General features: G+C 38.8%; 1 protein-coding gene and 1 non-coding gene across 2 annotated transcripts in view; one reads left to right on the top strand and one right to left on the bottom strand.

The window, feature by feature from the left end:
• Positions 1-14,552, bottom strand: part of LOC125610371 (C-Jun-amino-terminal kinase-interacting protein 4-like) — a 45,768-nt gene extending 31,216 nt beyond the window's left edge. The window contains exon 1 of the mRNA XM_048788959.1: positions 14,272-14,552. Within this exon, the coding sequence (XP_048644916.1) occupies positions 14,272-14,424 (153 nt within the window). The 5' untranslated portion in view covers positions 14,425-14,552. The remainder of the gene's footprint in view (positions 1-14,271) is intronic.
• Positions 10,003-10,076, top strand: Trnat-ugu. Its single transcript has one exon. It is a non-coding gene; the product is annotated as a tRNA-Thr (tRNA).
• Positions 14,553-14,558: the final 6 nt, after the last annotated feature.

The raw sequence follows: 14,558 nt of genomic DNA, 5'->3' as shown, positions 1-14,558 counted from the left end.
ATTATGTAATGGATTTGGGAGGATGTGCATAGGTAATATGAATACCACACCATTTTATTTTTTTTAAAATATTTATTTATTTATTTTTTTAGTTTTCGGCGGACACAACATCTTTGTTTGTATGTGGTGCTGAGGATCGAACCCGGGCCGCACGCATGCCAGGCGAGCGCGCTACAGCTTGAGCCACATCCCCAGCCCCCTACCACACCATTTTATAAGCAACTTGAGCATCCTCGAACTTTTGTGTCCATGAGGTCCTGGATTCAATCCCCCCAAAGATACTGAATGACATAGAGACAAAAAAAAAAAAAACTTTTAGAAAATGTTGTGCTCCAGTTAGCACTAAGAATGGGATCCTAAGTCATATTCCATGTATGTATAATACATATGTATAATGTACTGTCATGTACAACTAAACAGAACAAATTTTTAAAAATTTTAACATAAATGCTAGTAATATGAAAGTAAGAAATGCCGATACGATCAATCTTTTTTATTTTTGGTACCTGAGATTGAACCCAGGGGCACTTAACCACTGAGCCACATCCCCAGCCTTTTTTATATTTTATTTAGAGACAGGGTCTCACTGAGTTGCTTAGGGCCTCACTAAGTTGTTGAGGCTGGATTTGAACTCACAAACCTGACATAAAAAATTTTGAAGAGATGAGCCGGGCAAGGTGGCACACATCTGTAATCGCAGGAGACTGAGGCAGGAAGATCACTAGTTCAATGCCAGTCTCAGCAGATTAGTGAGGCACTTAACAACTTAGCAAGACCTTGTCTCNAAAGCGGTAGCGCACTTGCCTGGTGTGTGGCCCGGGGTTCGATCCTCAGCACCACATACAAACAAAGATGTTGTGTCCGCTGAAAACTAAAAAAGAAATATTAAAAAAATTCTCTCTCTAATTAAAAAAAAAAAATTTTTTTTGAGTAAGGCCAGGCACAGTGGTGCACGCCTGTAATTCCAGAGGCTTGGGAGGCTGAGGCAGGAGGATCGTGAGTTCAAAGCCAGCCTCAGCAAAAGCAAGGCACTAAGCAACTCTGTAAGACCCTGTATCTAAATTAAATACAAAATAGGGCTGGGGATGTGGCTCAGTGGTCAAGTGCTCCTGAGATCAATCCCTTGTACCCCACCCCCCAAAAAATAGAATTAATGTTCTTGCTGGATGTGGTGGTGCATACCTGTGATCCCAGAAACTCAGGAGGCTGAAGCAAGAAACAACGTGTTCAAAGCCAGCCTCAACAACTTGGTGAGGCCCTGTCTCAAATAAAAAATAAAAAGGGCTGTGGCTGTGGCTCAGTGATTAAGTGCCCCTGGGTTCAATCCCCAATACAAAAAAAAAAAAAAGAAAGAAAGAATAAGAATTAACAATCTTCTAATTCATTAACAATCTTCTAATTCATTAACGGCTTTGATAGAAAATATTATGTGTAATCTGATCCTACTTTTATGAACTGGAGGAGTAAACAGGCATACGAAAGGGCTTGAGGGCATATAATAAATGACCAACAATAGTCATCAGCTGTGAGATTTAGTGTGACTTGACCTTTTTTCTATAACTTTATCCTTAAATAGTCTATAAAGTTTTGGGTTTTCTGTTTGTTTTTCTTTCATAATTAACAAGAATTATTTATATATTTTAAAATAATAAAGCAAGGAAAAATGGAAAACTCAGGCCTATATTGTTTCCAAAGTGAAAAAGCTGAACAGGAACCATAACTCATTTGCAATTCACTTTAGAAAAGCTTGGTATAGGGGGCTGGGATTGTGGCTCAGCGGTAAAGTGCTTGCCAAGCATGCGCGGGGCCCTGGGTTCGATCCTTAGCACCACATAAAAGTAAATGAATGGAATAAAGGTATTGTGTCCAACTACAACTAAATAAAATAAATATTAAAAAAAGAAAAGAAAAACATGGTATATTATCAAATACAGTATTATCATTTAAAAATAATTGGGAGTGTTTTCTATATATAGTTAATTAAAATCAAACTCTGAAATGGGATATTGAGGGAGGAGAAAAAAAAAATCAATGGGAAGGGATAATTCCATTTTAATTATATATAACTATACACAATTTGTGAACTATATTAGCTCTGTTGAAGTCAAAAGCTAAAATACAAGAATGATTAATTAATGCAAGACAGGGACAGAATTATGGGTTCATTTCAAAAAACCTATATAAAACCTGTACAAAACAGATTCACTGGGCTCTGGTATAGTTTAGTGTAGAGAGCTTGCCTACCATGCAGGAAACCCAGGGTTAGACCCCCAGCATCACAAACAAAAACAAAACAATCCCAGAACAACTGGATTCACTATATAGACATTGTTTGTTCTTATATTTTAAACGTTTTCATCACAAAGGTTCCCAATCAGACGAGATGGTCTCCTTTTATTACTATAATTTGTGAATAACAATATTTTTAAAGCAAAGTAAATAGAAATTTGAAGGTTTGGGGCTGGGGTTGTGGCTCAGCGGTAGCGCGCTCGCCTAGCACGAGTGGGACCCAGGTTCGATTCTCAGCACCACATAAAAATAAAGGCATTGTGTTGTGTCCATTTACACTAAAAAAATTAATTAATTAATTAAAAAAAAAATTTGAAGGTTTTACCCCTAGCCAAAGACATTTTGAAGAAGGGAAAAAAAAAAAGCTAAACTTAATGAATGCTGTGAGATGTCTATGGATATTTGTAGTTGATTTAACGTGACTTAACTTTTCAGTGGCATGATTATAAAGTTGGTCACCCTCTACTGTACTTGGCAAATATTAGAACAGTCATGATGAAGTTAAAGCAAAAAAAAAAGAAAAGGAAATCATGGGAGGAGAGCACCAGCTTTTCAAAATACAAAGCTATCTAACCCCCTGGAAACTGAGTCTACTCATCCCTAGTAAAGGAGAGTTTGTCAGGTCCTTCAGGTATGTTGGTAAGGAGTGTGTATATCCCCTCCCTATCTCTATTTGCCCTCTCATACACACAAACCTTTTTTAAAGAGTAGCAGGGAGTAAGAGCCTATAAATGTACTTTTGCTGCAGACATAAAAATATATCTTGGGGCTGGGTTAGAGGTAGAGTGCTTGCCTAGCATCCACGAGGCCCTGGGTTGGATCCTCAGCACCACATAAAAAAAATAAAGTAAATATGGGTCCATCTATAAGTAAAAAATAAATATTTTATTTATATATACATATAACATACACACATACACACAAAGACACTCCTTTCTCCTTTCCCCTCTCAGGAACTAATGGGCCAGCACCAACAGTGTATAACTTCAGACAGAACTCTCCTAGGAGCAACTAGACACTGCTTAAAAAAAAAAAAAAAAAAAATGCAGGACAATACAGACTTACATCAGAATCTAAAAAAGAATAAGCTTTGTGGTAAAGCAAAATGCCTGCAAGTCCAGATGGCTTATAGGGACTGTTTTACCCTACTGTTCTGGAGAAAAACAAATACTTTGAAAGGCAAGCTCCCAAAGTTTAAAAAAAAAAAAAACTTTCCAGAGATTGTTGCACTTTGGAATAAAGAAAGATGCAGGCGGGGGCTGGGGATGTGGCTCAAATGGTAGCGCGCTCGCCTGGCATGCGTGCGGCCCGGGTTCGATCCTCAGCACCACATACAAACAAAGATGTTGTGTCCGCCTAAAACTAAAATAAATAAATAAATAAATATTTAAAAAAAAAAAAGAAAGATGCAGGCGGGAACCCTTTAAATAGTACTTTCAAGTATTGCCAAATATCCACCAAGATATCTAACCCCGATACTTACCCTGTCATGGTGTGTGGGGGATATTTCCATTTTATTATATAATTATTATTAAACTCAATTAAATGCAATTGCTTTTCAGCGTAGTCTTTTTACTTTTGGTTTGTTTTGGGGGGGGTTATTTTTGTGTGTTATGTTTTTTTTTTTTGGCCCTAGGGATTTAACCCAGGCCCTCACACATGCTGGGGAAGCACTCTACCACTGATCTACATAAAGCCTTTTTTAGTTTTTATTTGAGACAGGGTCTCACTAAGTTGCCAAGGCAATCCTAAAGCTTGTCATCCTCCTGCCTCATCCATCCAGCTAGCTGGATGACAGGCATGCATCAACACAACTGGCTCAGTTTTATGACAGAAAAGAAGATGGAAGATCATGTTAAACAACACCTAAGGGATATCCCCAAATTGAAAATGTGAAAAATTTTCTAACACAAATGATTTGGTTTCTTCAAAACTTGATGTCATGGGGGAAAATACAACATATATTAAAAAATTTAAAGCTGGTATAGTGACACATACCTGTAATCCCAGCCACTCGGGAGGCTGAGGAAGTTCAAACCCAGCCTCAGTAACTTAGCAAGGCCCTAAGCAACTCAGCAAGACCCTGTCTCTAATAAAATATAAAAAAGGGCTGGGGATGTGGCTCAGTGGTTAAGGGCCCCTGGGTTCAATCCTTGGTATATATATATTAAAAAAAAAAAAAAAAAAAGACATATAAACCAAATGTAAACATACAAACCATTGTGTTTGGATCCTGAGTGAAATAATCAACTATAAAACTATATGAGACAAATGGGGAAATGTGAACACTGATTAAATATTAAACGTTATATGGAATAATCATTTATAACATTTAGGTGTGATAATGGTATGGCACCTATTTTTTTTTTTTTTAAGCCCTAGAAATACACTAATACGTAAGCTTTGGTCTGCTTGAAAAATATGATGGAGATGGTGAGGGGATGTAGGGAGGTTCACATGAAACAACACTGGCTTGATGTTAAAAAAATGAAGTTGAGTCATGGGTATACAGTAGCTTGTTACATTATTTGCTGTAACCATTAATCTTTGGATATTTCATTAAGTTTAAAAAACTTGGAATTACTCATGGCATTTAAGTTAATATGGAAAAAAATTAATAAGAATCTCTCATTAAAAAGCAAATAAAGAGCTGAGTGTGGTGTTGCATGCCTGAAAACCTAGAAACTCAGGAGGCTGAGGCAGGAGAATCTAGGCCAGGCTCAGCAACTTAGTAAGGTCCTGAGCAACTTAGCAAGACCCTGTCTCAAAAAAATAAAAAGGCCTGAGGATGTAGTTCAGTGATAAGTGCCCTAGGTTCAATCTCTAGTGCCAAAAAAAAAAAAAAAAAGCAAATAAATATATAAACATTCACAAAGATGTATGCAGGGATATTTATTGCAAATTTATTTATAACAGTTAAAAAATCAGATTCACACTTTGGAAACTCTGTTAATACAGAAGTGGTGTGGTGAATAAGCAGCTGAAATCAGGAGAGATGAGTCAGTATAAAATCCCCAGGTAGTATCCAGCCCCATCTATAAGTGGCCAGTTGGCTTTCTATGCTCAGACACAAGAAACAGGAAGTTTAGTAAACCCAACCAGAAAGATTTTACACTAGGAAACATTCTAGCCACAGCCAAGCAGGTACCAAACGAAGAGAGGAAGTAAGTAAAAGTCTATACACAGACTAGTAATACTTTTAGCTGCTTTCATCCAGCTTTCCATAAGGTATAACTAAACTTATCTACCATTCACTCCAGCCACATCCCAAAAGAAATTATCCTTTCTCTGAAAGAACTTAAATGTCTCCAAGAAAGGCCAGGGGCTACTAAAATCTAGAGTCCCTATAGGCAATAAACTGCAACAAGGCACACAAAGCTTCTGGTCTTCCTTTTTTAGTGCCTCACTTTTAAAACATACAGGGATAATTAGGGGTTATCAGTTGGTTGAAAACTATAACCTTAAAGAGAGAGCACAAAGCTAGCAAGAAAAAAAAAATGGGACTCTGAGGACACAGACAAAGCAGGGAACAATGAAAACTATAATTAATATATTCAGAGACCAAAGAAAAGTCACTGCTCTCATGAAACCAGAACAGCATGTTATTTTTTAAAAAAGGGTAGGGAGGGGGAAAGCTAGAACAGGAAGATATCTTGGAAATTATTAAATGAAGAGAATCAGCACTTTTCTTATCTTTCTTATATAAACTACACCTCAGGATAACCAGTTGATGAGGGGAAATGCTCCTTTATAAGAAAATTTAGCTAATAAATGCTTAGGAATAACTGGGTTAAAATAGCATCATTTTCAAACCCTTAATGAACTAAAATGCAATATGGAGTTGCTTTTCAGATTTTGTTAATTGTCTCATAACTGCTTTTACAATCAGGATTCAAAGTCTATGCATTGCATTTGGATAATAAATCTCGAGTGTCTTTTAAACTATGGACTTCCCAGTCCCCCCTTCACCAAATTGATGACCTTATGATGGAATATTATAAAGTCATTAAAAAGTATAATTTGAAATGGCACAGTGGCACACAGTTACAATCCTGGTAACTCAAGAGGCTGAGGCAGGAGGACTGAAAGTTCCAGCCAGCATTAGCAACTTAATGAGGCCCTAAGCAACTTCCTGTTTCCAAAATAAAAAAAGGCAGGCGGGTAGGGAGGCTGGGATGTGGCTCAGTGTTTAATTATCCCTGGGTTCAATTCCTGGTACCTCCCCCCAAAAGAAAGAAAAACCACAAAAAAGAAAAAAAAAAGTGTATCATAAAAAAAGACCCAGGGTCTCCTGTATGCTGAGCACTGAGCTATATCCCAAGCCTTAATTTTCTATTACTTTGTGTCATCATCATCATCTTTTTTTTTTTAAAGAATGAAGAAAGTTTTGTGCGTGCAGTAAATGTAAGTTTGAGTTTCTCATAAATAATGGTCCTTGAGGTTAAAGGGAAGATGGAGAGAGTTATAATCACAAACACCCTGACATTTTTTTCCCAGGTATACAGGCCCAACCTACTAGCACTTCTTTCACCCAAACTCTAAAAGCCAGAGAGGATAGGTATTCTGTGGAAGTATATGAGACAGGCATAATTCATACTTGGGTATTCATAATTCTATTCCAGAATTAAAATCTAGATGAATAAAATTAGGCAACAGAAGAGCAAAAGTGTGCTAAGCAAAGAGATGGTTTTTATTAAGGCCTGGGAAGAATACATTTTGTGAAACAAAATCAAAGTATTCATTATGGGTCAGAGACAAGATAAAGAGCAGCTCAATCCTAGGGTTATATATGTTGGGAACTAAGTCCATTTCAAGAACTTTAGGCAGAGCCAATTAAGGGCTTTTTTTTTTTTAATATTTATTTTTTAGGTGTAGATGGACACAACACAATGCCTTTATTTTTATGTGGTGCTGAGGATCTAACCTGGGTCCCACCTGTGCTAGGCGAGCGCTCTACCACTGAGCCACAATCCCAGCCCATAAGGGCTTTTTTAAGTATAAAATTATCTGATTAGATTTCCCTTTTAGAAACACTGGCAATACAAAAACAGAAAAATCAGTAATTTATTCAGAAATATTCACTCTGTACTTCCTATGTGCCAGTTTTTGGGATATAATGTGAATGACACAAAGTTCACGCTCTGTGGAGTTTACATTTGAGGTGAGAGATGTTGGTAGCTTGCACCAGAATGGCATATGTTAATTATTACAAAGAATTAAAGAGGACTGAGGTTGTGGCTTGGTGGAAGAGTGCCTGTCTAGCATGTGTGAGGCACTGGGTTTTATCCCCAGCACCACATTAAAAAACAAAACTAACTAAACATAATAAAGGCATTTTTTTTTTTTCAAAAAGAAAGAGATTCCAGAGATAGTTAAAAGTTGGGAACAAAAGAAAGTAAAACAGCAATCCTGTACAAGTCCCAGCTTTTTCAGAGGCCAAGGCAGGAGGACTGCTTGAGCTTTTGAGTTTGTCAAGACCAGCTTGGGCAACTTCGTAAGATCACATGTCAAAAAAGGAAAAAAGGGCACTGGGTTTATAGCTCAGCAGTAGAGCACTTGCCTTGCACATGTGAGGCACTGGGTTCAATCCTCAGCACCACATAAAAATAAATAAAAATAAGATACTGTGCCCATCTTTTTTTTTTTTAAGAGAGACAGAGAGAGAGAATTTTAATATTTATTTTTTTTTTTTAGTTTTTCGACATACACAACATCTTTTTTTTGTATGTGGTGCTGAGGATTGAACATGGGCCGCACGCATGCCAGGCGAGCGCACTACCACTTGAGCCACCTCCCCAGCCTCTTGTGCCCATCTTAAGAAAGAAATCTTTAAAGAAAAAAGATGAGGAGGGAGAAGGATAGGACAAGGAAGAAAAGAAAAACAAAGTAGAGAGAGACGGTGAGGGCGATTTCCAGGATCGTAAAACAAAAATAATAAGCAGTCTTGGGGGGCAAGTTAAGTTTTGTTTTGTTTTGGTACTGGAAATTGAACTCAGGGGGGATTAATCCCCCAGCCTTTTAAAATATTTTATCTAGAGACAGGGTCTTGCTGTGTTGTTTAGTGCCTCACTAAATTGCTGAGGCTGGCTCTGAACTCATGATCCTCCTACCTCAGCTTCCCGAGTGTGCCACCACGCCCACACAAATTCAGTTTTGGTCAGGCTGGAAGACATACTTGTCCAATAACTAATGTAATTTGGATCCAAAACTTGAAAGAAAAGATCTGATCTTAAGGTTCTTAATAAGCAGTCAGTTGCATAAGGAAACAACCTTGTCTGTTTTACTCAAAAGTGTATCTCCGATGGGCACAGTACCAGGCACACAGTTGGCGCTCAATACAACTATCTGTTACATGAATGAGATATGCATTCTGAGATAATCAACCAATGGTAAATGAACCTATGGGAATGGAAAATATCTGCTAGGCAGTATGCAGAGGGAGAACTAAAGAGGACCTTAGAAATGCCAAGAAAAATCAATAAACAACATTAAGGAAAATTTAAGAGTGGTCAGATAGGTAAAAGGAAAATCAAGAGATTTCAGATCTAAATAATTATTTTTATGAGATGAATTATTTGCTGCATGGCAGCTCAACCTTTTATAAACTTGCTTGTTCCATCTAAAGTGCTTGCCTCTTTAGTCTTAATCACATCACCCTATTTATCTCCTACATGGAATCTATCAAACCTAAAATTATTTGGAATCAGGTTTGCTTCACCACTGAGCTATATGCTCAACCCTTTTTAATCTTTATTTTAAGATAGAATTTCACTAAATTACTTAGAGTCTCTCTAATAATCTGAGATTACAGGCATGCATCACTGTGCCCAGTTGAGCAATGTACTTTTAATTTTTCTTAATGTTTGAAACTTTTCTTAATATAAAGCAGAGAGGGCTGGGTGTGGTGATGCATACCTACAATTCTAGCTACTCGGGAGGCTAAAGCAGGAGAATACTACATTCAAACCCAATCTGGGTTTGAACTTAGACTCTGTCTCAAAAAAAAGGGATGGGGATGTAGCTCAGTGGTAGAACACTTGCCTAGGATGTGAAATAGGAAATTAAACAGAAAATAAAATACAGTGCTATTTTCAAACCAATAATTAAATGTTACTGGCCAAGATTTCAAAATACAAAATATAATTTACAAACATATTTGTGAATATCAGCTTTTTAAATATATATGTTACATAAATTATTAAACTGGGTCTATATTGGATATTTCTTTCTTTTTAATTTTTTTTTTAATATTTATTTTTTAGTTTTCGGCAGACACAACATCTTTATTTGTATGTGGTGCTGAAGATCGAACCTGGGCCGCACGCATGCCAGGCGAGCGCGCTACGGCTTGAGCCACATCCCCAGCCCTATATTGGATATTTCTGATCTCAGCCTAATTATTTTGGTAACAGCTGTATTCATTATGTGTGCTGAGCAAAGCAAAAAAGATGTTTTCAAAATAACTCAGCCATTAGTCAACAGAACAAAAAAATACAACTGGCTAGGTTCTAATACCAGTTCTCCTCCAAACCTTAGGTATGCAGCCTATAGTTAAAGGTAAACTTAAGATTCCAGAAAGTAGAAACCTCCCAGTATTTGAGTATGTGACATGTACGCTAAAGACTGAACCCAGAAGCACTTTACTACTAAGCTACATTTCCAACCTTTTTATTTCTTTTTTTTTTCTTTTTAAATATTTATTTTTGGTGGGCTGGGGATATAGCTCAGTTGGTAGAGTGCTTGCCTTGTATGCACAAGGCCCTGGGTTCAATCCCCAGCACCACCCAAAAATAAATAAATAAATAATGTGTATTTTTTAGTTGTAGTTGGATACAATACCCTTATTTATTTATATGTGGTGCTAAGGATTGAACCAAGGGCCTTGCGTGTTAGGTGAGCATTTTACCCCTGAGTCACAACCCCAGCCCCCAGCCTTTTTATTTCTTATTTTGACACAAGGTCTGGTTAAATTGCTTATGGTGACCTTGAACGTGTGCCTCAACTTCTGAGTTGCTGGGATTACAGACATGCACCACCAAGCTTGGAACCTCCTAGTCCCTTAAACACAGAACTGAATGAGTGACCTATAGTACACACTCTGGCAATCTCATGAATTGTCCTATATTTATCTACCTTCTGACTAGAAGTCCTGGGCCCAGTTGGTAGCATACCCAATTTTGTATTCTCTTTTGTGATCTTAACTAAGTCAAAATGTGAATCTCATATAATGGTATCTCCCTTAATATCAATAACCATAGATTTCTTAAGGTTAAGAAATAATAAGGGGTTAGGGATATAGCTCAGTTGTTAGGGTGCTTGCCTTGCATGTACAAGGCCTTGGGTTCGATCCCCAGCACCATACACACACAAAAATAATAATAATAATAATATCTATCCTAATTAATGTATGAAATGTCAAGATCACCTATTAAAAAAAAAAAGGATCTATCTTAAGAATTAAAAAATGGTTAACTGGGTCTTGGGTTGTGGCTTAGTGGTGGAGTGCTCGCCTACCATGCATGAGGCACTGGGTTTGATCCTCAGCATCACATAAAAATAAAATAAAGATATTGTTTGTCCACAAAAAAATATATATATATATATATTTTTTAAAAATGGTTAACTGATTATCATTTCAAAAGGTAATCACCAAGCATGTGCACATACACCCCTTCAAAACTGAGTTCACGTCAGAAAATAAGGATAAACTAGGGGCAGGGGCACATCTATTCTGACTGGAGCCAGTGTGAAGCTAGTTCAAATGATTCAGCAAGAACAATGACATTTTGAAAAATGAAGTATGTTTTAAAATGTATTAGTTTTACATACGAAATAAGGTAGGTAATACAGAAATCAACAAAGCACTAGAATGTACTTCGAGCTCTCTAAATCTTAAGATTTCAGTGAATAAATAAAGATGTAATAATATTCCAGGTGAAGCTCTGAGGGAAGAGCATTTTGGGGCAGGAAGCAGCATGGGCAAAGGCATATGACAGGGTTTGAATAAGGAATGGAAAGATAATGTGGCAGGGAGCCCAGAGAGGGAGAAAATATGGCCAATAACTTGATTAACATTTGAAACTAGTCTAAATCTATCTAAAAATCAGTCCTCCTTTAGGTGTTTGGGTTATTTTTGTGTTTTTGTTTTGTTTTGTTTTGTGATGCTTTGCTTAAACCCAGAGTGCCTAGCATGCACTCTGCCACAAAGCTACATCCCCCAACCCCTGGGAAGTTCTTACGACTCATTAAAACAGCAACTGACACACACACAAAAATTCAAACAAAAGCAAAGAAAAACAAGTGTGTCTTCAACTGAAGTCCTATCATTATAATAAAGATTAAACTTTTGACTCCTTGTTAACAATTCCTGTAAGCAAATGACTATTGCACCTCACAAGCTCCTAAAACATTCTTACCATTTATATACGCTCCTAAATTTACACAAAGGTGCTCAGAATTTATTTTACACTCTTGTGATGGACAATTTCTATGTTTTCAAATTACTTTTGCTGTAAATACCCTGAGGCACTTTTTGCTATAATAGTAGACTCTTACTCTTCATGTTAAAGGCACAAAACAGGAAATTAAACAAAATTAACTCTGCGTATTGACCTAAGAGATTGAATTTCTAGATGTAGGCAAAATTTGTTTTAAGTCTTCTGATTTAAGATGAAGGCTGATAATGAAATGGTTTTAGGTTTGTGGTCTGGGAGTTGGCTCATCTAACATTATTTCATCAGTGTTCTCCAGTCATGATCCTTTGCCCAAAGGTTTCATTATGGGGATTTTACATATGTGACTGAAAAAATATAAACTACAAAAGAAGTCATGGGATAACCTACTTTTAAAAAGTTGTCTACTTAAGCTGGGTTGGTGCATGCCTGTAATCCCAGAGACTAAGAAGGCTGAGGCAGGAGGATCACAAGTTCCAGGCCAGCCTCAGCAATTTATTAAAACCCTGTCTTGAAATAAAAAAAACAAAAAGGACCCAGGCATGGTGATACACGCCTGTAATTCCAGTGGCTCATGTGGGTGAGGCAGGAGAATCAGGAGTTCAAACACAGCCTCTGCAATGGGGAAAAACTGAGCAACTCAGTGAGACCCTGTCTCTAAATAAAATGCAAATAGGGCTGGGGATGTGGCTCAGTGGTTGAGTGCCCCTGAGTTCAACCCCTGGTACTCCCCAAAAAAATAAAATAAAAAAATAATAAAAAGGGCTGGGATGCAGTTCACTGGTAAAGTGTCCCTGGGTTCAAATCCTCAGTACCAAAGGAAAAAAAAAAAAAAAAAGGTTGTTTACTTAAGAAATTAATATAAAACCCAAAGCCTACCAGCTGGTCAATTTTATTTTCTGATTCTGTAACCTGTGGCAGAGTTTTCCTGGCACGTGTGACCTTGGCATTTTGCCCATGTTTACATGGAATGACAGGAGTTTAAGGCTGGAGGGAGTATTTCTTTTACCAGAGGTGACAGATGATGCTGGGCCTGATAGATCATGCTGAGTCTGCTCCTCACCTGTATGTACATGTGGTTAATTGCCCAGTTTCTTCCATGTACAATCAACATACTGGCCTGTATGAGCATGAAGAAGTGGCAAGCCAGCTCAGAAACCTCTATTCTATAAACAGTGCTAATAAACTAGTGGAAATTGTGATCCCATTGTCATTTGTACTTTCAACCGTGCCCTCCCTATATATTTAGAAATATTCCTGAAATAAAGCCATTTCCATTGTTTGGAAAATTCAGTGACATTCCTTTGAGATAAATGGATCTCAAAATCATAACAACTAAAAACTGTCACTATAATCAAACTAAAAGCAACTAGGTGCAAAGATATATGTGATGAAACAAAACAAAAAGTTTAACTGGTGGCACTATTTAACATTAGGAAATGAGCTACTGAACAATCTCACATCCTAAAAACTTTTCAAGTATTTCTGAAAAATAACACATAGTTCCTTCAATAACTATTTAGCCTCTTTCAGTCACCGAGCATTTAGCCAGTTATGCTAGATGCTTGGGGAAACAAAGACAATTAGGACACTGCCTGCTTTAGATAAAAGTTCCACAGAAATAATGACAACACAGCCTGAAAACTAAAATCTTGGACTCAAGTACATATCACTTGCACTTCAGAGCTCCAAAAGGTTCACAGATTGCAAGTGAGAGCACAGAGGTCACCACTCAGATGCTCCAGTTAACAGCCGGCCAAGTGCACCTGTAAACTGCAGTTTGAGAAGCAAATTCAAGACAGGAAAAGTGTTGCCAACTGTCACCCACACCTCCTCAACCCCGCCCCCCAGTCCTCTTATAAATAAACAGAGAGCTTTTGAAGGGAACTGTCCAAGGTTACCACCTGATATGGAGGAATGCTTTCGTGTGGGATACCAATAAAATAAAACAGCGCACACTACCTATTTATTGAGCACTGCAATACAACATTTAAATGTTGACAAAGTGTTAAGAATGTCACATAGGACATAAAATCGCTTTCTCAAATGGATTAAAATGTCAAGAAGCAACTGACCGAAAGAGGGAGATCTCTAACTTCCCAAAGCAGCAGCAACCCCCTGGAAAGGTACTGGAGCCAGCGGAAGTTACATATCAAGACAGAAGTAATCCTCCTCCCCAACAGTAAAAGTTTGAGCCGCCGTCCGACCATCCTACGGTGGTTGGAAACTTCCCTAAACACCAAGGAGCAACCAGACACCCTAAAGACTCCGCCCTTGCCAACCCCAGGTGTCCTCATGCCAGGCTGTCGCTTCCTCTCTGGGTCCTGCCTTCCACCTCACTCCTTTCCTGAACACTCACTGGCCTTGCCCCGGCTTCCAACGCCGGCGAGCCTCAGGGGCGAACAAGGCGTCTGGGCTCGGCGCCGGAGGCCTCGCCTCAGGCCCGTCCTCCAGGAGGCCCGGCGCGCCTCAAGTCCCCAGGCCGGCCGCGACCCCCGGCCCCGTACCCTAGTAGCCCGCCAGCCCTCACCTCCTCGGCGTGCTTGCGCAGCGCCTTCTCCCGCTCGTACTGGGTGATGAGCTGCTCGTTGTCGTCCCGCAGCAGCTCCAGCTCCACCTGGTGTTCCTGGTCCTGCGCGAACACTGAGTCCAGGTTCTCCAGCACAGCCACCACCAGTGGCATCAGCTCCTTGACCACCTCTTCGTCGTAGCGCCCGATGAGCCGCTCGAACTCGCGGTAGATGGAGCCGGCCAGGCCGACACCCGCTCCGACATCACGGCCCCGGAGCCGCCGGGCCTCCTCCTGGGTACACCCAC

The sequence above is a fragment of the Marmota marmota genome, unplaced genomic scaffold (genome assembly GCF_001458135.2).
Source record: "Marmota marmota marmota unplaced genomic scaffold, marMar, whole genome shotgun sequence".
NCBI lineage: Eukaryota > Metazoa > Chordata > Mammalia > Rodentia > Sciuridae > Marmota > Marmota marmota.
Note: the sequence above shows the minus strand (reverse complement) of the source record. Positions and strands in the feature narration are given on the sequence as shown.